At 30.5% G+C, this 27,639-nt stretch overlaps 1 protein-coding gene across 2 annotated transcripts; it reads left to right on the top strand.

Moving 5' to 3' along the window:
• The first annotated feature begins 1,474 nt into the window (after nucleotides 1-1,474).
• On the top strand, nucleotides 1,475-27,639 carry LOC111631650 (alpha-methylacyl-CoA racemase-like). 2 transcript variants are annotated; one of them, XM_023375948.1, is made up of 7 exons: nucleotides 1,475-1,562; nucleotides 1,711-1,931; nucleotides 3,715-3,853; nucleotides 11,468-11,611; nucleotides 14,200-14,360; nucleotides 14,469-14,667; nucleotides 27,221-27,639. In XM_023375948.1, the coding sequence occupies exons 2-7, from the start codon at nucleotides 1,824-1,826 to the stop codon at nucleotides 27,616-27,618; spliced, it is 1,149 nt and encodes a 382-aa protein (XP_023231716.1). In that variant the 5' UTR covers nucleotides 1,475-1,562; nucleotides 1,711-1,823; the 3' UTR covers nucleotides 27,619-27,639. The 2 variants fall into 2 exon arrangements, with proteins under 2 accessions (XP_023231716.1, XP_023231717.1); XM_023375949.1 differs by having other exon boundaries at nucleotides 1,529-1,546.

Raw genomic sequence — 27,639 nt, 5'->3', positions numbered from 1 at the left:
GGCAAAAAAGCATGTAAACATGGAATTGCCTTCAACGTCGCAACCCTCTTGGTATCTAGTAAAACACATACAACAAGAAAAGACCGTTTCTCCCTCCACGGTAGAACATCCCAACCCGCTCCTATGACGATGCTTTTAAGCATCTGGGTGTGCCTACTGGTTTTTCCAGGTGCAACACAGCATCCTCAGTCATCGATCAAGTGCTCGACGAGATCAACAAGCTCGATGCCTCTAATCTTGCCCCCTGGCAAAAAATAGAGGCACTCAACACATTCATAATCCCTAAATTGACTTTTACTTTAACTCTAGGTACAACACCAAAGTCATCCCTAGATAAAATCGACAAGTGTTTCAAACGGGCCGTCAAGCGATGGATGAACTTTCCACAGCACGCCAGCGCCGAAGTTGTATACACAAGTTTACCACCATCAGTGGTCGGAGCCGTTGGGGCTACGACCATCAAAACGAAACAACTTTTCGCCGCCTCAAAATCAACATTAAGTACACTAGATTAATGAAAAAATTGATGGTGAGTGACCGTGTTAGGTTAGCAATGACATCTACCGTCAGCATCTCGCCAGCAGACGCTAATCACCTCTACTTATGGATCATGTAAACGCATACAACTTTGTAATTTGTATTCGCGATCTTTTGTATTTGCATCACTGGCAGGCACCGAAACTTAACCATTTGTAACTACGCGATTTAAAATTTACTGGCAACGCGCTCTTTTCCTGTTATCTAACATTGTAACCACGCAAACTTAACTGCAAGCATTGAGCCCATGTGGTAATGTGACAGTACTTTAATAACCTTTGTCACTCTGCATTATCTTGGTCTACAGGCCACTTTTGTCTTTTTCACTGTCTGTAAATACTTATAGTTTTATTCAACAAGAAAGGTTTTCATATCTGTCCTTGGGTCTAGACTTTAGAGTCTAGACGTTTGTCTTCCGGAGCGGTAGGCTGCCACCCTAACAGCTTGACCATCAGTCAGAGTTCTTTTTTTTTATTTTGCTCTATCCGCCTTTGCCCTGTGGGCCCTAAGAGGGCGTCTTTTTAGCAAGTCCATTATGGGTTCGACCAAACCCACAATGGGGCGTCCGGGTGGTGATGGACGGGGATCCGGATATGTCGGATCCCCGTCCATCACCACCCGGAACCCGGATATGTCGGAAAATTCCTCCGGAAAACCCGTCCGGAATCGATTCCGGGTCACCAGAGCGGTAGGCTGCCACCTTAACCGCTCGGCCATCCGGCCGTCAGCCACTAAGTTCAGATTCACAAGTTGCAGCTCAAGAAATTATCGTTCATTCTTAAAAAAAAAACAAAAAAAGTGACTTTATAGATAATAATCAAGCAAGTATAGTATACAGTATTTTATTTTACAAGTAAAATATAAAAATGAAGTACGAAATTAATAGAGAATTATATTTTTATTCGCTTATAGGCACAGATTTAAATATGTGCTTAGAGGGCACCACTAAAATGTCTCATCTAGCGTCCTCTATAAACAAGTCAAAATTTAGATCACATTATTTTATAATGTAATGATTAAGCAAGGTGGCAAGAATATTTTTTTAAAAATTCACTACTGTAGATACATATACTTAAATTTGTTATCGAAAGATTAAATCGTGTCAATAAACGATTTAATCTTTCGATAAAAAAGAACACATGATTGAAAGATAAAATCGATGCTACATTCTAGTGGTTGAGACGAGAATATATATCGAATAAAGGAGGAAATATAACGTTAAAAATCTAGAACAAGTTATCCGTAATTAGTTATCAACAAAGGAAATAAAACTGCAAAGTACAGCAATGGCTCTACGAGGTATCAAAGTCATCGAATTAGCAGGATTAGCACCCGCTCCCTTCTGTGGAATGATCCTCAGCGATTTTGGAGCATCCGTTATTAGAGTTGACAAAGTAAATTTTATAACTTATCTGGTTAATAATAGCAGAATTTTATTCCTAGAGATATGAGCTATTCAGCCGGTCATTTACGGCATATATTATTTTTGAAGTATTTTGTTATATTGGAGACGATAAGTCAATTAATATCTGGACACCTACTGTTATACAATCTATTTATAGAAACATTTTTGAAAAGTTCTTAAGTAAATAAATTTGAAGATGATCATATTGCATTGTGTTTTTAGAAAAATTTAGCCAAAAAAATAATTAACACAGCAGATGATGAGAGCTAAAAATGTCAGTAGGCCTGCCAGTGGCCAAGTGGTCTTTGTCCCTGAACACTGGGAGTTTGGTCATGGGTTTGCGCCTTGCTTGGATGGGCTGGCCAGGAGTTTTCCAGATTTTCTCCATGTCTGTAACGCCTGAATAGGGGCCCGTTTTCCTTAAAAGACCTCCCGGAATTATTTCCCCCATGCAGGTATGGCCATTCTGTCTATAAGGCCGGCTAATCGGATGCATGTGTCCATATTCTTCCATATTCTTGTTCTTGGAGTAAATAGCCTACATGAGCTGCACACTCCATATTAACCATTGTATAAAAGAAAAAGAAAAAAAATATCAGTGATGGTTATGTGAATGAGCCAATAAGATTAGTGTTGTTGATTGTAGACAGATCAAACATCATAAATTTTAAGAGTATTTAATATAGATGTCACATTGGTTATTAAAATATTGAATTTTTAGTTAAATATTGTAAACTGAGTTTTTAATTTTTCTATTATTTTAAATCTATAATAATAATATAAAAAATTTCTGAATTTTCTTTCATTTGAAAATGTTAGTTTTAAAATGAGATCATTTTCAAAGCATTTAATAGAAATTTTCATTTTCTCTGTATGAATCTTGAAGATGTTTTGAAAACAGATCGAAGCATTTATATAAAATTTTATCACTGGATTTTTAAGCAGTATATTTATATCTTTTCTAAATTGTACTATTTGAGTCTGTGGAATAATTACTATTCAGAAGCCATTTTTATTATTGTTTTAAAGTTAAATTTTATGAATTTTTAATCTACGAAATAACTGATTTAGATTGGAAATGAATTTAGAATGTTGTTGACCTGAGACAGATCTTGTGTAAGATTGGAAATGTTTGTTGTATTTTACATTAAAATTATTTACTGGATTGTAAAGGTTTTGCTTTACTGAATCTACAAATTTTTTCAAAGAAACCTCTTTATTCCAAGCATGAAACTGTCAATAACTTCAGGTGTCCTAGAAGTTATTGATGATCTATTTCTTTCATTTGAATAGATGTATCAGTTGCATTCACAACCCTTATGTTCCAGATGTAACAAATATAACAATAAATTCTTATTTTTAAAATCCTTATACTGAGTTTATAAAAATTTTAAAATATTGTATCTTTCAATTTAATTTGGTTTATTAAATAATTAGTTAAATTATCATCATTTTCAAATTATTTATATAGTAAAACTTGTGAGGAATGGAACTTCTCTAACTTGTAAGATGGAAACTTGTGAAAGCCAGAAAATTTTAGCTAGCATCACAGTAAAATTTTTTCTACAAAATAGCCTGTTTGATGTGGAATCTACAAACAAGCCAATGGAAAACATGCTATAAACTTTTAGCCTAATTAGAAAACCTGATTAAGCTGAAAGTTTATAGCATGCTATGAAGTTCTGGTTTTTACAGGTTTTACTGTATAAACTATGATATGTACATCCATAAATGTGTGTGTTGTATTTACTTATTTGTTGGTATTTTAATAGCCAAATTCTCCAGTTGTTAGTGATAAATTGTCTAGAGGAAAACAGTCTATTGTATTGGATCTTCGACAGAAAGATGGAGTTAAAATATTAGAACGGTTATGCAAAACTGCAGATGTCTTGTTAGAGCCATTTCGTAAAGGTAGGTTGTTATATACATAGAAAAACATCATTAATCATTAATACATTGTATGTAAGAATATAAATTCTAAGTGTTTTCTGATATGTATGTATTATTCTCTACACTATGTATTATGGCTCTATTAATTAAAAGGTATAAAAAATTAAAAGTTTATTTTTTTTAAATATCTTGATATTGATTTAAGAACATACAAAAATATTTTTGTATTGTTATTTAGTAATTAATAAATTTCCTTTTTATTAATTGAATTATAAAACAGTAAATAACTTTAATTTAATAAATATATGAAGCATATACAGGTAACCCCCGTATAACACGGTAGTTACGTTCCAAAAAATTGCCGTGTTATGCGAATCTGTGTTATACGAAACAAAGAACTAATACGAAAAGGAGGGTTAGGTTCCAAAAATTAAAAATCATGCTAGTATATTTTTATAATTAAGATAAATATCTTCATTAAAATTTTTTTAAGTGATACATATTAATATAAATTAAACAATGTTTTCTTCGTCATCACTAAAAACACTATTAATTAACCGAGAGCATTTTCTTTTTGGCAAGTTATCCTTATTTTCTGAGCATTTTTCTGCATTATCTTCAGATCCATGCTTTACCTTTTGCAAAAAGTGTAATTTTAGATTGCTTGCTTCTAGTTAAAAGGTCTTTATAAATTTCCTTATATGGTGCTAAGCACTTATGAAGAATAAAGCAAGTATGGAATAAGGGAAAAACATTCGGCAACATCAGAAGCAGAAGCGTCGCGATCTGGCAACATTGAAACAAGTTTCGAGAAGGACCACGTGTATCGACAGAAGATGAGAAGAGAAAATTTACATACTTAAGTCCTAATAATTTTCGTGAACTATTAGTACTTAAGTATGTAAAAATTTATTACATTTCCTGTTGTACGAGGGTTTTACCCAATTCTCAAACCGTGTCAGAGTGAATCCGTGCTATAAAAGTACCGTGTTTACGGGGGATGGTACCAATTCTCTAACCGTGTTAGAGTGAATCCGTGCTATAGAAGTACCGTGTTATACGGGGGTTACCTGTAGTTTCAAAAACAGCTAAGTCCATCTTTTAAAAACATTAACTAAGCATTTGATCTTATGTATTTTTTGCTTACTTCAGTGACGATTGTTATTTCTTAACTAGTAAAAAACAGAAAGAAGGGATAAAAAGGAGGAAAGTTGGAAGTTAGTTTCAAAATCAGTTGCATTCACAACCCTTATGTTCCAGACGCAGAAAAAATGGAGTTGACTGTTTTTGAAACTATATGCCTCATATATAAGTGCGCTTTCTAGTCCAGCAAAAATTACTTAAATGAACATTTTCAGGTTATCCTGGAAGAAAAGATTGATCTGGAGTGGGCATGAGCCTGTAACTTCTGCTTTCTGTACAAATGCATTAATTTGTCTGGAAGTGAAAATTGAACAGAGATCTATTGATAGGTAGCATAATTGATAACACACCTGTATGGTAAGCAGAGGTTGTTGTTCATGTCCCATTAAAGATCTTTCCTTTTGGAATAATTTAGATTAATTATTTAATTTTAAGGATTAAGTATAATACAAGATAGTAATTTAATCATCTGCCTTTACTTAATCAAAATTACTTAACATTTATACATTTTCATCTTAAATCAAAATAATTGTAAATACAAGGACAACCAAACTTCAATCCAGAATTTCATTAATTGTGAATGAACTGTACAGTACATGTTACATAGTTCTAATTTGTTTTTGTTTCCTAGATACTTCCCTTCCACACACTGATGCTTCTCCCATTGTTTTGACAATGATGGCATGCCTGAGAATAAAAGTATTTTGACTAGTGTCAAAGCATAACTCTGTGTCTGATGAAATCAATAGACTTGGTTAGGAAATTCTGGATCACCTTGCCTGCAATCCAGATCTGCCATCATTTGATTATCACAAATGTCTGGCCCTTTAAAGGAAGCCTTAGGAGAAGAGCCACTCTCTGAAGTTAAGAGAGTTCATCGTGTAGTGGTTCCAACACCAGTCAAAAAATCATACTTTTAATTGACACTGACACAAACATTGTATGTATTTACTCCAGCAGATAGCATTTAAACATTTTCGGCAGCATTGAGGAGCCTTCCTCAGGTAAAGAAGCTATTCCACAGATAGAACAAGGAAGAATATAATTAAAAAAAAAATTGGGACTATGTAACACACACAGTTCCATTGTCATTACTGAAATTCCAGACAGAAGTTGAACCACCCTTTTGGAATAAAAATAAACATTCAAAATAGATTAAGATGAGAATTTTTAAATTAATATGTGTAAATAAAGTTGCTATTATAATGTAAATTAAATATCCAATAATCCAAGATTATTAATAGTTTAACATAAAGTTAACACCAATAGCATGCCACATCAAACAAGATATAACTAACAGAATAACTAACTTTCAATATGTTTAACAGTTATATTGAAAAAATTTACAAAATTACACAAGAACTTTTGACAGTTTTCATATTTGTCATCTTCAGGCAAAAACATTTGAAATTCAAATGGTACTTTAAAAATCTAAAATAGTTGAGATCAAATACAACTCTAAAGCATTAAATGAGTTAAAATGATTCAGATACAATACTGTATAACTTAAAATAATTTCTAAACAAAATTTTTGTTATTTTGTTAAGTTACACTCTATTTTGATTTGTAAAGAAATCACTTGAGGAACTGGAGAAAGAACTGAAAGATAAAAATATCAACATCTTTGATATTTTATCTTAAAATTACTCTAGCAAGTGTTTCCAATGAACAAAAATGTTTTTGACCCAGTGGATAGATTGTCATCAGTTTTATAAAATATTCAACAGTAATCAAACACAAAATTTTAATTGAATAGAATTTGATTTAAATTTTTTATGTTCAATTCAAAATGCTTTTGTTCATTAAAAATACTTGCCAGAATAATTTTAATATGTTGGTTTTTTATCTTTTTATTTTGATTTGTATTTGAATTTTCTAATTTTGAAATATTTGCTGTACCAATAATTACTTACTTTTTTTTATGTAAGGCTTAAGCCTTAATGTAGAATTTAATGTAGCATCTACATCATAACTAATGTAAAATCAATATTTAATTCTAACAAACATCAAATCAGTGCTAAATCTTAGTGTAACTCAGTATTTATTCTATCCAATATGATAATAATTAAACAATGTAAAACCCAAAAAGTAAAATAGTTGATGAGTTCAAGAAAATTATATCATCGTAACTTCATATTAAATAACATAATAATCAATACCCTTACTAATTACATAAAAATATACTGTATATATAGTATAGTAATTTTACAGTGGTACCTCAGGATATGAACGCCCCAGCATACGAAATTTTCAGGAGACGACATGAAATTCGAACATATTTTTGCTCCACGATATGAACAAAAACTCACTATACGACGTTACATTAGTTTGCAGCGCCATTTTTTATTTACTTCTGTTCATCGGTCTCAGTCCGCGTGTTTGCTTTGTCATGGAAGGATCTCACTCGATAAAAGAAATCTTGAGGTATTATCAGAAAGTGACTGATTTTATTTAAAAGAAACATCCCAAAAAGGTTCACACTGGCCATATTGCTGCTCAGTTTAATGACATTTGCCTAAGTCATTTTAGAAACATTTTAAAAAGTAGGCAAAGCCAAATCTCTTTGGAGAGATATTTTACCAAGCGACCTCTATCCAGTGAAAGTACTGGTGGAAGTGAAGGAAAGAAAGCAAAAAGCAGTGAATAAAAATTTAAAAATATATATATAAAACAACACTAAATTTTTTTAATCTTTTCTAAGTTATTTTTAAGTTATTGTTACATTATGTTATGTAAGTTAAGTTTTAGTATCATTTCCCTTCTCCCTCTCCTCCACCACCAGTTTACACCTCCACCATCGTCTATCCTCAAAAGTAAAGTGCAAATAAAACTACATTTTTTTAAATCAATTATTATTCTATTATGGTTATTTATACATTTACAACTACAAAATGCATTTTTCAGTGTTTTCCTTACTACAGTTATTTTTTTTAATGTACAACTTAGCTTTAATTTGAGTGTGTTTTTAGTGTTGGAACGAATTATTTGGTTTTACATGTAATCGTATGGGAAAAAATGATTCACCTTACGACATTTTCATGATACGATCTCAGTTTCAGAACGGATTAATTTCGTATCCTGAGGTACCACTGTATATTATTAATTCCTGTGTAATTTTATTAATTTGTTTAATGTTAAACTATTACTCAGAAATGACAAACATCCTCTACATTTCAAATGGTGAATTGGTATTTACATTATCCCAGCAAGGAACAAAAATATGATGTCATTATCACTTTTATTTAAACCTTAGAATGTTTAAAGCTGCTTTTTATAAATAAACATCATTAGAGAATATAAAATATCAATAAGTAATCTTCAAATAAGAGTAAATCTAAATATTAATACTAAATACTAAATAGGCAAAGATTTATTTTAGTATTCTAACATTTTCAAAGCCATAATTTAAATATATACAGTGGAATCCCGGTTAACGAACGTCCTGGTTAACGACCAAATCGGTTAACGAACTATTATTTTGCAAAAATTTTGTCTCGGATAACGAACTTAACGGCTTTTTGTGTCAAATTTGTAAGCTTGCTGACTTTTAGGGAAAATCAGTTAATCGTGTGTCGGTGATGATCTAGGGTCCATTCGTACGTTGGTGGTGGCAGAGGAGACAAAGATGACAAGTATTTTACAGTGAAAATCGTTTATTAGAACGGGAAGATGCTTACATATTTGAGGTAGTTGGAAATGGCTTATCTACAGTATTTTCTCTCAGCACTGAGGAGTGGCGTATCGCTGGTCCTACGATAGTGCAAGCTGATCAGTCGTAGCCCCAGAGCAGACGAGATGGGTTCGCTTGGTTACAGAAGCGATGGTAGGTGACAGAGCTGCAACGACTGGAGCGGTCCGTGAGACACAACACAAATTTTAGCGGGCACGACTTCAGGCTTAATCCAGATGAAGACGACACAGATTAATCGCCATAGAATTTTTAGGAAAACTGCGTTTTGACCTTGAGATTCGGGGTTTTTATAGTATTTTTTCCTTGAATTATCTTATGATTAGTCCTGCGTCCCATTCATCGCTTCCCGATTGTTTACTTCTTTGTCTCCAGGTGAAAACCGAAACCAGATCAGGTCACGAGAAAGGTTTGTTCCGAGGAGTTATTTGACACCTGTTCGTCGACTCTGATCAGAGATTGTTGATAAACCTATAAGCCTTTCGCTCATAATTTAGCCTATTGTTTCTGCTATCTGTCATTTTAAAACTTTAACGATCGTGTGGGATGTTTTTATACCCGTCAAATCTTCCCCCTTATCCGAAAATTTAACCTAGATCGACTGTTTATGAGCACGTTTTCTTATATTTTCATTAAAGAAAACCCATTTTACAAATAAAATTACAAAAATACTGACGGCTAGAACGGATTAATTGTATTTGCATTAATTTCTATGGGAAAAATTGCTTCGGTTAACGAACAATTCGGTTAACGAACGGACTCGTGGAACGGATTACGTTCGTTAACCGGGGTTCCACTGTACACAGGATAAATATAATCTGTCCTCATGAGGAAGGCACCTCAAAGGAAAGAGGTGATGTCAAGTGGGAGAAACTCATTTTCAGAAATAAGAGTGTGTAAGACAAACAGGGTATTGCATATGAAGAGAATTCAAAAATTAATGACAACAGTAACACATTATTACATGTATATTGTTTTATTATGTTATTTCTGTTACAGACCTTTATGTGGATCACTTGGAAAGTTTTGTCCTCTAGGCTTACTTTTAATAGTCTTTCAAAATACTCTCCACCACACTCAATACATCTTGCCATATGTTGAAAATATCATCAAACCATTTCCATTTTTCTTCCGGAAAATCAGCACACTCTTGATCCCATACTGCTAGGTGCTTGTCATTGCTGGAAAAACACCTTCCTTTCATACAATTTTTTATTAGAAATAAGCCAAAGTCACAGATGACATTATCCTGCAAGTGATGATTTTCTGCAAAGCAACTTTGATCAGTTTTAGTGGATTACAGAGTAAAAATGATTACCCATGGAATCTAATTCTGTACACTTATAGTAGTTTCATCTGGTACAGTGTGGACAAGATTACACCTTCATTGTCATTACAATATTCAGGACTTTAGCATCTACAGGCTCTTGTTTAAATTTTCTTGGTCTCTGAGGATCATACATGCCACATGATTGTTGTTACTTCAGTTTGGTTTGATAGACTTGTGCATATATTACAGCTATGATTAAGATGTATCTTAGGGAAGCTACTCTTTCCCATTGATAATGCTCAAGATGTACTGTTATACTGTAGTCATATAGCATTGCTACTGACGTGTATCTGACAAAGTGTGGAACCGATGTCAATACAACTTTCCATTTACAAAGAATATCCCTTAGAATATACACACCTGTTTCCATAGAAACACCTATCTTTGCAGACAGTTTCTCATGTAACTATCTTTGGTCAACATCTAGTAAGGCCTTGGCTGCCTGCACATTGATTTTTTGATAGCACTGAGGGAATGACCAGCTCCTATTAAATGATGTTTCTCTCTGTTGCAAAATGCTTTTGCTCACTTGACTACAGTTTTATAGGTCAAGACTTTATTCTTGCAAGCTTCCTTTACTCTGGTATAAATCCTTGCCATACACCAATCATGCATTACCTGGATTTTTATAAAATTTCATCATTCCTGTTACTTAAATATTCCTCTGCAGTTTTTGTTGCTCTGTCAACTTTAGCAGATTCTAAGATTACTATAATTGCCTAATCAAATACCTATTGCAGGTAAACACACACCATGCAAACAACACAATCCTTTCCTAGTTTTTGATTTCTTTGGTAGAGGCATTTTGAGATTCGACTGTTGCCATTCATTTTAGGATATTCCTTGTAATTATTTCTAATTAAAGCACTGTTATTAATCAAAAAATTTAAATGAAATCTTACTATTAGATGATAAGTGTATTATAGTCTTTGATTACAAATACATGTTCATTGGCTAAATTGAAAATCTGTTTTCGCAATTTAAAACATACAGTATATACTTTATATTGATACATTATGATATGATTCAAATAAAATATTTTTATGAAAAATTTATTAATATGTGAATACCCAAGGGTTATGTAGAAGGAAAAATATAACTAAACAAGGGTATGGTCAATATACTTTTAATAAATAAAATAATACAAAGAAAACATTATACAGTAAATATCATTCTACAGAACTGTTCCAAGAAAATATCTTAGGACAATTAGAGTGGCCTTACAATGCTTATATCATTCTTAGGAAATTTTATGAAACAAAAAATCTTATTTGCATATCAGCTTCCAATCCCAACAAGTTTCCTCCAGCCAGACCCCATGACAATTTCAATATATTTTAAATGTTCAGAATAAAAAGTTGTTTGATCCAAAATTGATACAAACTTGAGATACAGTATATTTAAAAATAACATTTTATTATTTCTGAAGATTTATTAAAGATTTCTGAAATGATATATTACCATTTTGATACAGGTGTTATGGAAAAATTAGAGTTAGGACCAAGCAGATTACTCTCTTTGAATGAAAAATTGATTTATGCAAGATTAACTGGATTTGGTCAAAATGGGCCATTTTCTAAGATGGCTGGTCATGATATTAATTACATTGCACTTTCAGGTATGTTTACATAGTCCACATTAACTTTACAATGAATAAGTTTTATTCTTTCAATTAAAAATTTGATTTTATTAATATAAATTTTAAAAATATTATTAATTACAAATTGGTGATGAGTTAAGCTGTAAATTTTTGATTGTGATATGATTTGTGATTGCTACATTTTGATATTGGTGATTTAAAATATATTTTAAATATGATTTATTTAAATGACAGTGGGATTATTAAACTGTGTTAATAATCCCACTGTCATGAAATTTCTATGGAGAAAAAAATTCTACTTTCAAGCAGAATTTGATTAATAAAAGGGCAATTGAGAGAGTAACATTTATACATCAAGTGTGATATCTATGTTGTACACATATATTCTTGTGATATGCATGTTTCAAAGATAAATGTGACTACTTGGAAATCCTTGAAAGTTCAGACATCTAATTTCAGTTCACGGCAAGGAAGTCATAGACAACAAGAGTATTATTTATCTCTAATGCATTCTAGTAAATAAAACTGTCACTGGTAATTATTATTTGAATTGCAATTAAGTAAAGTATTAAATAAAATTTCAGTTTTGCTTTGAAATGTTTTTTACTTCAGTTTTAGTTTTGTTCCATTTAACTCCATTAAGTAGTGTATATTTGAATGTGAATTGGAATATTAAATGTTTATAAATCAGATTTAAATACTTGAGCCCACTTGAGAGAGTACCCTCGGGATTGCTGCATCATGCTCTCTTATCTGGACTTCTCCTTTATACAAAGTAACAAGACCACCCAGGGCATTGACATATTCAAATCTCTCCATCACTTCATGTCTTAGTTCTATATAACTTATAATGAGCTCAGAAGTATTCAAATCCATCACATAATTTTACTGTACTTATCAAATAACCAATAAATACACACATAAATAACCATAAGATTATTTTCACTTCTTCCCAGAAATATTGTTGTAGGCCTGGCTGAAAAGATGTGAACACCCTTAGCTCAAACTTTCTGAATGCTCTCTAAATCTTGGCACAAACTAGTTGATTCCATTGCTTTGACATGATATCAGAGGTGATTTTTATGGTCTATGGTCATGTGACTATTTTCCTTCAATGATCTGGTGATGTTGCTCCTTGTGATATCACTCATGACATAGTTCTAAAGAAGCAATGAACATTTCATCTATCCCTCTATGGCTTGCTACTGATATACAGTTAATATCTCTGGGATAGAGAGGAGATGGCAGGAATAGGGTATCGACAGGAAAATGTAGAGGAATGGTAGTTCGATGTCTGAACAGGAACGGCAAAAACTTCCTCAAATGATGGGAAATTGCTCTTTTTATATGCAAATTCCTCCAATCACAATCTGAGATCTGTATCATCTGACGGGATGAACTGGTGTGTCAAATGACCAGATGTTTGGGAAAAATCAAGATAAGCTTTAGTGAAAGGAAGTTTAGATTTCCCCTCTTGCCATAAAAGTGAAAAAGTGTCATCTTTTTGACAGGAAGTTGCCTTAATTTAATATTTTATTAAATCAAGTCAACAAAATATTAATAAAATAAAATATGATTTTTCATTTTAAATTATGGATGTAGGGTTATTTAATTTAAATATAATTAATTTCCATTATAAAAATATATTGCCTGTTTAGATTCTCACACATCTATGAAAATCTATCAAACAATTTTCTGTTCTGTTCCCAGCATAGCAAAGACATGGCTGAAATGTGACAAAGATCACAGCACAAAACATGTGCAAGACTTTTGTGACCTACAGCACATGTTCCTTTCTCACAAACTTTCAAATGTGTTTCAACTTCTCTGATCATTACTCAAAAATTTCAAGTTGGGTCTGAGAGTCAGGGAAGAGTATGACAGAGTGATGTTGAGCCAATAACCAGGCAATTGATGGATGATCTTACGATGATTGAATAAGTTTCATTTGACACTGCCTCCAGCCAGTTTACTGAAATATCTCATAGTTTGCACTGGACCAAATGTGACATACAGTAAAAAATAAATAAGTATAGTGCTGCAAGAATAAAGTTATTTTCTATCAAATTTTATTACAATAATTCAGGGCAATGGCTAGAGCATTTAGTACTAGGGGCTAACTTAAATATGGCACCTTTTGGATAAGCCTTTCATTAGTCTGTTACAAATTTAAAAAATCACTTTTTATTAATGTAATGCATATTATACTTCAATACAACAGAAAAAATATCAAAATATTGTTAAAAATAACAGCAATGATTATTTAGTTTCAGTTTCATTAAAAATATAGATGCATATAATTATAAATATAAAAATAATAGAACTATTTATTATTAACTGCTCTACTTTTCAGTGCTCTGTTAACAGAAGTCCTAATACACATAAAACATAGGGGAATATTGCGAACAAGGAAGAGTGCTATCTTATTAAGTCTGATGCTCTATTAAGTGGACTCAGCTCTCTAATTATAGACTTGCATTTATTTTTATTATTAATTATAATATATTCATTTTTATTATAATTATTAATTATAAATAAAAATGAATGCAAAATTTAAAATGAAACTTTTTATTATATGTTTTTGTTTATAATAATTTCATATTTAGGTGTTCTTTATATGATTGGCAGAAAAAATGAAAAACCATATCCTCCTATTAATTTACTGGCTGATTTTGCTGGAGGTGGAATGTTATGTGCTCTTGGAATATGTTTAGCAATAATAGAAAGAAATTCTTCAGGCAAGGGACAAGTGATTGATGCAAACATGGTTAATGAAATTTTTATTTGTTAACAAAATTACAATAAATCATAAAATGATTTCTTATAAAATCTGTATTTACTTTTTATATATGTTAAATAATTTTTAAAAATTAAGGTAGAAGGTTCTTCATATCTAAGCAGCTGGATATGGAAGACTCAAGATCCTTCATCTAATCTTCCAATTTGGGGAAATCCACCAGGGGAAAATTTGTTGGATGGAGGTGCTCCTTTTTATCAAACATACAGAACAAAAGATGGAAAATTTATGGCTGTTGGAGCAGTGGAAACACAGTTTTATAAAGAATTTTTGAAAGGTATGATAATTACTTAGATTTTTATAAGATGTGCAGCAGCTTCTGTCAGTATCAATAAAAATGAAATTAATACAAATTCTAGAGCAAAATTGAGACAATGTCCTATGTGCCAGGTAGAATGTTGCCCAGCATATACAGTGGGTGATCGGTTAACGAACATAATCCGTTTCCAGGCTTTGTTCGCTATCCGAATTGTTCGTTAACCGATTATCGATTTACCATAGGTTTTAATGGAAATTTAATTAATTTGTTCTGGAGACTCCTCAAAATAAAAAATATATACTTTCTTACTACATTTATTTATATATAATAATAAAAATACACACGTACACAGTCTTGTGTTTTTATTAGTCATGTTTTTTCAGTTTGAAAGGGTTAAAGAATCTGTTTAATGTCGATTGCTTTTCTCTCTTCTTTAGGATTTTTCATAAGTAATTAATAGCATTGCAATTGTAGAAATCCCCAAGCCTCAACCTGGTTTGTATGCCATTCTAAGACCGTTGTTCTGACATCCTCACACTTCTTCAAAGGATCTTTAATAACAGATATCGGCATTAATCCTCTTTTTCAGAAGAAAACATATCTCGCCGAGTTTCTTGGTGTTCTTCATTCAAGAGTTCTTGGCGTTCTTCTGTCGTCAGATCCGTTTCAGGTTCCATTATGAACTCTTCGATGTTCTTTATTTCTCAGATGTGATTTTTGTTACTCCTTTAGCTGCTTGAGTCTTCTTGATTATACAGTATTTTTCTTAAATAAGATTGAACTGCGGCCTACTGTAGACCTGTTCACGCCATACTGCCCAGAAACATTAGGCATCTTCTGCCCACTCTCTACTTTGCTATTATACTCTGACCTTTCAAAAAAAAAAACAGACGCAAAACTTAACGAGTGCCTACCCGACAGTCTCACGAATACATAAAAGAATTATTTTCTCATAAAAATAAAATGCTGGAATTATAAGGGGGAGTTTTAAAGTTTGGAGGAATACTATCCGATCGGTATATACCGGCTTGAGTATAGATTTCGACGTCTCCCACACTCTGAAAAGTTTCGAATTGTTGCCCGAAGACAAGGAATGTCCAATCGGTATTCGTTATTTTACGTTGCTTCTTCTTGTGTTTGTTCTGTGGGGTGTTCGTTATCCGATCATGTGTTCGTTGTCCGAACATAAAAATCTTTCGCAAAAGTGTTCGTTATCCGATCTGTTCGTTAACCGATCACCCACTGTATATTAAGCCAGGAGAAGTAGGTTTCCTTACATTTTTCACTTATGTTCTGGAAAGTGTACTTGCAGTTTTATGACTATCAAAAACAAAACTGAAATTTTGTGTTTCATTTTTGCTTTATTTCTTTTATAACATACTTTGATTTTATTTTTTAGGAAGCTTTGTAGCTTGATTGCATGACCACAGCAGGTTTTTGTGGCAGATAACTGATGCTTCTGATTGGAAATGGTTGTTTGAATAACTGTCCTGATAACAAATTGTAGTTGATTTTTTTATATAAATTAGTCGCTTTTATTTATATTGGATGAAACTGGTTAATTTTTAGTTTTGACATTACTATGCAAAATCAGTATGATTCCATAAATTGCACAATTTTTTTTAAATATTTGCATAAATGCAAAAAATTTTCGACATTATAAAAAGTATACTGATATCATACTAATATATACAGTAAAACCTGTTTAAAATGGAACCTTAATAAAATAGAAACTTAAGAGGAAAGAATTCTTCAGTACAGATCAGTTTTCTGTGTTAAAGAAAACCTGTTCAAAACAGAATCTGCCAAACTGGAAAAAACATTCAGTACCATGCAAGTCAGGTTAACACAGGTTTTACTGTACTACATCATTATAAAATGTGTAAAATTACAAATAAACGTTACTTGCATTTGATAATGAAACCAGTTTTAGTTGTTTTATTTTGATAGTAGGCAAGTATAAATAATTTTTTATTTGTATTTTTGGTTTGTTGCATCTGTTTCAGATAAAGCCCATTAGAATAAGTCTAATTAACCAGAAAATTATATTTCCAATGGAAATTATATTTTAGATTTACTTTTGATAAAAAAAAATAATAATTGGGCATATAAGTAAGCTTGTTTTTCACTATATTTATAAAAATGTGGAAATAAATATGAAATTTTAAGATGAATGTTGGTGCTTTGAAAGCAATTCTAACTTGTCACATGCCATGAATCTCCTTCTGACTGGTTAATTGCTACAGTTCACTCACTAGCAAACAGTATTGCTTGCTAACTTATTGTTCTTTGTAAATATAGATCGTTTTGTGGATGAATAAATTCAAAGTCTAGGCATTTGATATGATTATAAATATGTTTTAAACTCATAATTATAATAGAAATTTCGACTTTATGACATTAAATTTTCAGTAATCTTTTCTCAATTTTTTACAATTGTTCAGTTTCTTAGTAGTTAAATTATGGTGCCATCATAACAACTTTATAATTTTTAAAATGTTTAAATTTTTATTACTAAATAGTAAAAAACAAAATGTTGTATATAATTTAGTAAAAATATCTCAAAAAAATCTGTAATTTTTTTTTTACAGTTTTGTATATTAAATACAACCAACCCCATAATTACTTCAAATATCAAATGAACAGCCAGATTACTTTATTGTGCTGTTAAGATTAAATAATTACTAAGTAATTTGGCTGGAAGGCTATTGTCTTTTATTAAATTTAATAATTATAAATAAATAAATAAAATTTAATTTTAGAATATTTTGAAGGAAAGGTCACCTGGGGTAGGGCTCAGATCCACAACTCCTGCTTTCTGTACAGATGTATTACCAGTTATGCTACCTGAATCTACATCTGCAACGTTTCTGCATAGTAAACAGGAGTTGTGTATCCGAATCTGCTCTGGGCCCATCTTTTCTTTCAGAATATTCTAAAATTAAATTAATTTATTTATAATTATTAAATTTAACAAGAGATGGCAGCCTAACTGCCTACTTCCTGCCAAATTACTTAGTAATTATTTCATCTTAATAGCCCAATAAATCTGGATGTTTGTTTGATATTACAAATTTGTATATATGAAGGAGTGAGTGAAAAAATGGCTAAATCTCAAAAAATTTTTGTTAGTTCACAGATGTATCATTTACTGCCAGTTGTCTATTTATTTTGCTAGAGTTTTTTCACTCTAGCAAAATAATATTGCCATGTGTTAAAATTTGCATTACAGTATATAGCATAAACCATATGTTATTTAATGTTTCCAATGAACTGGTGTCTTAGAACTTAATTGCCAAATCTTATATTTTTAATATTAAATGATTGCAATCACAGAAAAATTTTTATTAATGATGAATTAATGTTTTAACTTAAAGTGATTTTTAAATTTAAGGTCTGTAAAGAAATTATACATACACTTGAAATTCATGTATAATTTCACATAATGTTTATTTATACCAATTTCAAAATTAATAAGCTCATTATTATAAATACAGCACAAATACATCATATTCAAAAATAAAAATATTCAAATTTCTGAGTGATGATTTAATATAAAATTGCAACTAAATCTGCTGTAAATATACTTATACATACAATAGTAAATTTACCCTTTTACATAAAGGTTTAATAATTAATATAATATCCTTTCTTTTGAATTAGTTTGTAAATCTTCTTAGGCATTGATTCTGAAAGTGCTACAATTCATGTAAGTTTATTTTATCCCAACAAATTGCAACTGTCAACTCACCAGCTGTGTATTGTGTATTGTTTGTCGCTACATTACACTCACTGTACCCAACACATTGTTCATATATTGTTTTCATGTGGCTTGCTGCTCACATATTCAGATTCATCACATTTATTAAAAATAAAATAGTTTAGAAAGTTATACATAAATATATAAATATATATATATAAATTAATTAATTTTTATTAGTGGCCATTTAGGTCCTACATCTCTTTCAGCCCAAGTGAGACACCTAACAATTGGCTGGCCTTGAATGATGTGCACTTGACACCTACCATCTCTCTCCTTCCCCTTTAATGCAGCAAGTTATCATTGGCTGCGAGAGCAGTGTATATATAGTTTTGATAGTGGTTGTATGTTTTTATTTTCGTACTATTTAACACGTTTCTATAGTTACACGGAGCGAACTTTGAATTTGTGTACGAACTGATGGATGGTTTTCACCAGGAATAAAAATATGTTTGATTTATTTTAAGGGTTAATATTATATACTGACAATTATATTTATCCTATAGTTATCCTAATTATGTCTAAATATGAGCTGGAGAAAAAGAAAAAAATGGACATACACTTACAGTTCTCAAGAAGATTGGGAAGAGAAATATTTTTTTATTTTAACAACAAATGTATTTGTTTGATTTGCTGTTCAACAGTTGCTATTGGAAGAAAGTGATATGTAGAATGACATTTTATAAAAAATATGACACTGAATATCCTATTAACAGTAGTTTAAGAAAATCTGAAGTGAAAGAATTGAAAACCACATTAGTTGTCCAACAATCTATATTTATTAAGTTTGTGACTAAATCAAGAGCTGCTACAATTGCTTCATTTAAGATTGCACATATACTTGCAATGCACAAAAAACCCTTTGACAACTGCAACATAATTAAAGAATCAATACTTGCTGCATCAGAAACATTATTTTAAGAACTTAAAAATAAGAAGGAAATTGTATCAGCTATTGAAGATGTTTAGTTATCAAGAAATTCAATCACTCATAGAATAGAAGCAATGTCTGAAAATATAAAATTACAAAAAAAAAAACACATTTTTCTAAGTTTACAATGTGATGAATCAACAGACATCTGCAATATTGCTCAAATAAATATTTTTATAAAGATGGTCTTTAACAATTGCTCAGTAAAAGAAGACATACTCTCAGTTTTGCCACTACAAGGAAATACACGTGGAAAGGACATATACCAAGTTATTGAAAACTAATTTAAAGAAATTTGCCCCTTCAAAAACTTGTGTCCATAACAACTGATGGAGCATCTGCCATGATTGGTTCTGGAGTTTACTTCATTACATTATATAAGAATAAAGTTTCCAAATTTTTTTTCATTATCACTGCATCATTCATTCATCAACAGGCATTATGTACAAAAGTATTGCATTATGAACATTCATGAAAGTTGTTCTAAAAATTGTAAATTCTATTCTAGCCAGACCACTTCAGAGCAGATTATTCAAAATATTGACTGATAAACTTGATGCTGAGTATGGAACTTTAATGTTACATTCTGAAGTTAGATGGCTTAGTGAGAGAAAAGTCCTACAACAATTTGTAGAGTTTCTTCCAGAGATAAAACTGTTTGTAGAATCCAGAAACGAAATGTATGAAGAACTTAATTATCATGGCTGGTTGTCAGATTTATCCTTTCTTACTGATATAACAGCCAAAATGAATAAACTCAAATCTTGAACTTCAGGGGAAACAAAGAACTCTTTTTGAATTAATAGGAAGTGTAAATGCATTTCAGTCAAAATTAAATTTGTGGATATCCAAATTAAGGAATGTAACTTCACCATTTTCCAAATCTAGAGAACTATAATCATAAATATAAGGAAATTGAAAATAAACATAAATCATAAATAAGGAAATTGAAAATAAACATAAATCATAAATAAGGAAATTGAAAATAAATATAAATCATAAATAAGGAAATTGAATTAGATAAATATTCTAAAAATCTCGCTGAACTTAAAAATAATTTCGAAATTAGATTTGATGATTTTCGTAAAATTCATCAAATTGTTTCATTCATTTTAAATCCATTTGTTGATAATGTTTATGAAATATTGCAAAAAATTGCAAGTATGTTAAGTAAAAATGTCAGTATTTTAGAAATGGAAATAATTGATTTTCAATCTGACCTACAATTAAAAAGAAGAGTATCACAAACTGATTTTTGAGACACTTGTTGATGAGAGAAAATATTCACTTATAAAAGAAACGTTTCAAAGGTTAAGCTCCTGCTTTAGATCAACTTACCTTTGTGAAAGCAGCTTTTTGACAATGAAATTTTTTAAATCAAAGTTCAGATCCAGAATACAAATGAACATCTGAAAGGTTGTATGACTCTTGCTGTAACACTTTATATATCAGAGTACAATAAACTGGCCAAAGACATGCAATGTCAGTCTTCACATTGATTATTAATAAGTTTTGTTTGTCCTGTATTGTATTTAATTTGTAGTATATTACTAATAGTAATAAACAGTAGTAGTGTAATAGTATTGTTTTCTTTTAAATATTATTGCTGATTTTTTCAAAAAAAAAAAAAAGGTTATTGTCCCATGTGTGACTCACCTAAAATTTTTAAATTCTTAATTTGCTCGAGATAGACTAAAGGTTGGGGAATGCGGACATAGACCATTTGAGAAAGCATTGCCCACATATTTTCTATGGGATTTAAGTCTGGACTACGTGATGGCCAGTCCATTACATCTATTTTTAGTTATTTAAACCAGTTTTTGTTGGATTTAGATACATGACAGAAAACATTGTCTTGCTGAAATATCAACTCATTTCCTCAATTAGTGGGCCAAATGGAATAAGTTGTTCAAATAACATATTTTGATATTTTCCGAAGTTATTTTATCATTAATTAATTAATTATGATAATATCTGTTTTTGTCATTAAAAGCAAATGCTGACCAAACCATGATTCCACCACCTCCCACTTGTCTGCTAAAATGTCCCTTTGGTTGCTTTCTTAAATCATTCCAATAATACCTATTACCATCTAGTCCATCCAGATTAACTTTTTTCATCTGAAAGCATTGCATTTTTCCAACTCATTGCTGATTTTGCCCATTCTAATCTGTTTTGTTTGAGGTCATTTGTAAGCTTAGGTTTTGCCTTGAGTTTATCATAGGCAACATTATCATTATTTTTGAAAACATTAGTTACTGTCTAATGAGACATTTTTTATGACAAACTAGCAGCAATGGCATTGGTAGACTTTCCTTGCCCATGATACAAAAAGATTTTTCTCACTTCTTTTCCTTGTGGCATTTTGTAAAAACTTAAGTCATAATGATACAATTATTATGTGAAAGAGCATAAATGGGCATTTTAATTTGCACATTGCTTATTAAGTATACTCAATTATATGTAATACACACTGTATGTATAATTATTTTACAACAGATCTGGTTGCAATTGTATTAATTCATCACTCAGAAATTTAAATATTTTTATTTATGAATATGATGTATTTAAGTAATTATTTATTATAATGAGTTTACTAATTGTTAAATTAGTATCAATAAATATTATGTGAAGTTATACACTAATTTCAAGTGTATGTATAATTTCTTTACAGACTTTATTAATGTATAAACAATGCAATTATCAAAATTTCTGTTTAAATTTAAAAACTCTTTTATTAGAATAAATTTTAAAGAAATTCTTCATATAATACTAGGGAAAAAGCTTCAGAAATAAATTATTGATATAATATTTAGGAAGCTAAAATTTAGAAAGTTTAGAATGTTTTCAGGACATTTAAGGCTGGTTCAACTTCATGAGAATGGAAAAGAGAGGAGAATGTGTGTCTTTTTTTTTCTATTATTCTCTTATAAGCATTCATCCTTCAAAAGAACAAAAGAGAAATGTACATATATTTTTGGTATCTGCAGTTTAAAATAAAATATTTGAAAGCTTATCTGAGTAACAAGTCTTTAAAACTGATAGTATATGTGATTTATTAATTTGAGAAGTAGAGAGTGCAGAGTTCTTTGGGATCATCGTCTTTAATTTCTTTTTAAAGTGAGTTATTTTTTAGGCAAGTTTTAATTTTAAATATATATAAATGTCAATATAATATCTATTTGGATTTGATTAACATAAAATATATAAATGATAAACTATGATTCATCAAAAATAATTCTGCTCTAGTTCTAATCATTTCAATTTTAGCAATCTCCATGTTGAAGGATGCAAAGGATTGTGAACTACCACCAAAGATAAAAGTAGAACTTCTGTCAACTTTTTTTTTCTAACCAAAAGAGAACAGAAGTATGTCACTAGTAATGTGCAAAAAGTGTTACATACTAAATCTATTTGATGTCATTTTCTCTTCTCTTCTCTGTTTTCTTGAAGTAAGAACCAGCCTTTAAATTTCGAACTTCAACTTATGGACCACAGATTAGCTTGACACTGTAATGTTTTATCTTGTTCACACACAGAACAGCATTACTTTCTGCCATTTTACAAATAAAATTGAAACTAAAAGACTGATATGTTAAGTCTTGAGATACTGTTTTGTCTTAACAAGACCAAAACATTTCTATGACATACTAATATTTTGGCCTCATCTTGATTTTGTGTGTATCTCAGTCTTGTCTTAGTCTTACTAGAAGTATCTTGTATTGATCTGCATTACTTTTTTTTAAGTATTTGGCATTTTATATCATTTTGTAACATTATAGATCTCTTTGGTACAAATGTTTTCCTAAAATGAAATTTATCTTGAATGTTTTAATCTAATCATAAGGAAAATAAAACATTTCTTATAGAGATTATAAATATTTTCAAACAAATTAATATTTGTTATTATTTTAGTTTTATAAATAATCAGTGCTAAAGAAATGGATTTTTTGTTGATCTGGTCATACAGAGAGCAGTCTAGTGTGGCAGTACTTTCCATCTTGACTTAATTATTTCTGAAGAAAAGTGTCTACTTTTCACAATAAAGTGTTTCTTTTTTATATAGTCTTTTTTGCTCTGTAAATTATATTTTATATATGGATTTTGTGAGATTTCACAAAATCCATATATAAAATATAATTTACAGAGCAAAAAAGACTATATAAAAAAGAAACACTTTATTGTGAAAAGTAGACACTTTTCTTCAGAAATAATTAAGTCAAGATGGAAAGTACTGCCACACTAGACTGCTCTCTGTATGACCAGATCAACAAAAAATCCATTTCTTTAGCACTGATTATTTATAAAACTAAAATAATAACAAATATTAATTTGTTTGAAAATATTTATAATCTCTATAAGAAATGTTTTATTTTCCTTATGATTAGATTAAAACATTCAAGATAAATTTCATTTTAGGAAAACATTTGTACCAAAGAGATCTATAATGTTACAAAATGATATAAAATGCCAAATACTTAAAAAAAAGTAATGCAGATCAATACAAGATACTTCTAGTAAGACTAAGACAAGACTGAGATACACACAAAATCAAGATGAGGCCAAAATATTAGTATGTCATAGAAATGTTTTGGTCTTGTTAAGACAAAACAGTATCTCAAGACTTAACATATCAGTCTTTTAGTTTCAATTTTATTTGTAAAATGGCAGAAAGTAATGCTGTTCTGTGTGTGAACAAGATAAAACATTACAGTGTCAAGCTAATCTGTGGTCCATAAGTTGAAGTTCGAAATTTAAAGGCTGGTTCTTACTTCAAGAAAACAGAGAAGAGAAGAGAAAATGACATCAAATAGATTTAGTATGTAACACTTTTTGCACATTACTAGTGACATACTTCTGTTCTCTTTTGGTTAGAAAAAAAAAGTTGACAGAAGTTCTACTTTTATCTTTGGTGGTAGTTCACAATCCTTTGCATCCTTCAACATGGAGATTGCTAAAATTGAAATGATTAGAACTAGAGCAGAATTATTTTTGATGAATCATAGTTTATCATTTATATATTTTATGTTAATCAAATCCAAATAGATATTATATTGACATTTATATATATTTAAAATTAAAACTTGCCTAAAAAATAACTCACTTTAAAAAGAAATTAAAGACGATGATCCCAAAGAACTCTGCACTCTCTACTTCTCAAATTAATAAATCACATATACTATCAGTTTTAAAGACTTGTTACTCAGATAAGCTTTCAAATATTTTATTTTAAACTGCAGATACCAAAAATATATGTACATTTCTCTTTTGTTCTTTTGAAGGATGAATGCTTATAAGAGAATAATAGAAAAAAAAAGACACACATTCTCCTCTCTTTTCCATTCTCATGAAGTTGAACCAGCCTTAAATGTCCTGAAAACATTCTAAACTTTCTAAATTTTAGCTTCCTAAATATTATATCAATAATTTATTTCTGAAGCTTTTTCCCTAGTATTATATGAAGAATTTCTTTAAAATTTATTCTAATAAAAGAGTTTTTAAATTTAAACAGAAATTTTGATAATTGCATTGTTTATACATTAATAAAGTCTGTAAAGAAATTATACATACACTTGAAATTAGTGTATAACTTCACATAATATTTATTGATACTAATTTAACAATTAGTAAACTCATTATAATAAATAATTACTTAAATACATCATATTCATAAATAAAAATATTTAAATTTCTGAGTGATGAATTAATACAATTGCAACCAGATCTGTTGTAAAATAATTATACATACAGTGTGTATTACATATAATTGAGTATACTTAATAAGCAATGTGCAAATTAAAATGCCCATTTATGCTCTTTCACATAATAATTGTATCATTATGACTTAAGTTTTTACAAAATGCCACAAGGAAAAGAAGTGAGAAAAATCTTTTTGTATCATGGGCAAGGAAAGTCTACCAATGCCATTGCTGCTAGTTTGTCATAAAAAATGTCTCATTAGACAGTAACTAATGTTTTCAAAAATAATGATAATGTTGCCTATGATAAACTCAAGGCAAAACCTAAGCTTACAAATGACCTCAAACAAAACAGATTAGAATGGGCAAAATCAGCAATGAGTTGGAAAAATGCAATGCTTTCAGATGAAAAAAGTTAATCTGGATGGACTAGATGGTAATAGGTATTATTGGAATGATTTAAGAAAGCAACCAAAGGGACATTTTAGCAGACAAGTGGGAGGTGGTGGAATCATGGTTTGGTCAGCATTTGCTTTTAATGACAAAAACAGATATTATCATAATTAATTAATTAATGATAAAATAACTTCGGAAAATATCAAAATATGTTATTTGAACAACTTATTCCATTTGGCCCACTAATTGAGGAAATGAGTTGATATTTCAGCAAGACAATGTTTTCTGTCATGTATCTAAATCCAACAAAAACTGGTTTAAATAACTAAAAATAGATGTAATGGACTGGCCATCACGTAGTCCAGACTTAAATCCCATAGAAAATATGTGGGCAATGCTTTCTCAAATGGTCTATGTCCGCATTCCCCAACCTTTAGTCTATCTCGAGCAAATTAAGAATTTAAAAATTTTAGGTGAGTCACACATGGGACAATAACCTTTTTTTTTTTTTTGAAAAAATCAGCAANCCGAGTTTCTTAGTGTTTTTCATTCAAGAGTTCTTGGCGTTCTTCTGTCGTCAGATCCGTTTCCGGTTCCATTATGAACTCTTCGATGTTCTTTATTTCTCAGATGTGATTTTTGTTACTCCTTTAGCTGCTTGAGTCTTCTTGATTATACAGTATTTTTCTTAGATAAGATTGAACTGCAACCTATTGTAGACCTGTTCACGCCAAACTGCCCAGCAACATTAGGTATCTTCTGCCCACTTTCTACCTTTGCTATTATACTCACCTTTCGAAAAGAAAAACAGATGCAAAACTTAACGTGTGCCTACCCGACAGTCTCGCAAATACATAAAAGAATTGTTTTGTCAGAAAAATAAAAGGCTGGAATTACAAGGGAGAGTTTCAAAGTTCGAAGAAATGCTATCCAATTGGTATATACCGGCTTGAGCGTCGATTTCGACGTCTCCCACACTCCGAAAAGTTTCGAATTGTTGCCCGAAGACAAGGGAAGACCAATCGATATTCATTATTTTACGTCGCTTCTTCTTGTTCTGTGGGGTGTTCGTTATCTGATCACATGTTCGTTGTCCGATCATAAAAATCTTTCGCGAAAGTGTTCGTTATCCGATCTGTTCGTTAACCGATCACCCACTGTAATTTATTTTATTGTTTTTGTAGCATTTGGGCTTTGTACCATTTCAGTCTTTGTGACTTAGCTGCTAGTTTGAGCATGTCAATGTATTCCTGTATAGGCACATTGTGTTGTTTGTGTTGTGTGTTTATTTTAATTTTCCTGATTATTTTCTTAATCTCTTTCATTATTAAGTTTGGTGTTATGTTGTTTTTAGTGTATTGTATCAACCTGCCTTTCTAATGTTTTGTATTTGTGTTTCTAGTCTTCTTTGCCCTGCTGGCTTATGATTTGTATTTGTTTTGACTGTGCCTGTTTGTGAATGTAGTTTAAACTACACTCACAAGCAGCCATGATATGTACTATAACTACAGTGATTGTATTAGAATACACTAATATATGCATGTCTGAAAGTATTGATTCTGGTTGAATGTGTTTTGGTAATGTTTGTGTGTATTTAGGGAGTGTAGTTTTCCTTACTTGTTTTGATGTGTATATTTTGGATATTTACAGTCTGTGTGCAGGTTTAAGCCTGTATATTTAGTGTGTATATCTTGAAATTTAAACTAAAATTTTGTTTTAGTTCACTTTGTCTAAATTTAAAGTTCAACAGCAAAATTATTTTGTATCTTTCATTTCATTTTACAGGTTTGAATCTATTAGAATGTGATTATCCTCAATTTGGCAGCTGGGAAAAAAGTCAAAAGAAGTTTACAGAAATATTTGAATCAAAAACACAAGAAGAATGGTGTAAAATATTTGATTATAAAGATGCTTGTGTAACTCCAGTTCTTTCAATGAAAGAAGCCCCTTTTCATTTTCATAACGATGCACGTAAATCTTTCACAAGTTTAGATGGGCAGAATTATTTTCCTCAGCCTGCTCCCATTTTGTCCAGGACACCTGGTGTTGTAGCTGAAAAAGAGCCATTATATGGTGAGCACACTATCGACATATTAACCAAAATCGGATACAATGACGATGACATAAAACAGTTCCTGAAAAATGGTGTAGCAATGTCTAATAATATTACTTCAAAATATTAATTTTATATATGTAATTGTAAT

The sequence above is a fragment of the Centruroides sculpturatus genome, unplaced genomic scaffold (assembly GCF_000671375.1).
Source record: "Centruroides sculpturatus isolate CEXI.00-Female unplaced genomic scaffold, Cexi_2.0 scaffold762, whole genome shotgun sequence".
NCBI lineage: Eukaryota > Metazoa > Arthropoda > Arachnida > Scorpiones > Buthidae > Centruroides > Centruroides sculpturatus.
Note: the sequence above shows the minus strand (reverse complement) of the source record. Positions and strands in the feature narration are given on the sequence as shown.

Coding starts and splice junctions, on each gene's coding strand:
- LOC111631650 (XM_023375948.1), top strand. CDS start 1,824: ATGGCTCTACGAGGTATCAAAGTCATCGAATTAGCAGGATTAGCACCC. Junction 1,932..3,714: donor CCGTTATTAGAGTTGACAAA/GTAAATTTTATA, acceptor GTATTTTAATAG/CCAAATTCTCCAGTTGTTAG. Junction 14,668..27,220: donor TTATAAAGAATTTTTGAAAG/GTATGATAATTA, acceptor TTCATTTTACAG/GTTTGAATCTATTAGAATGT.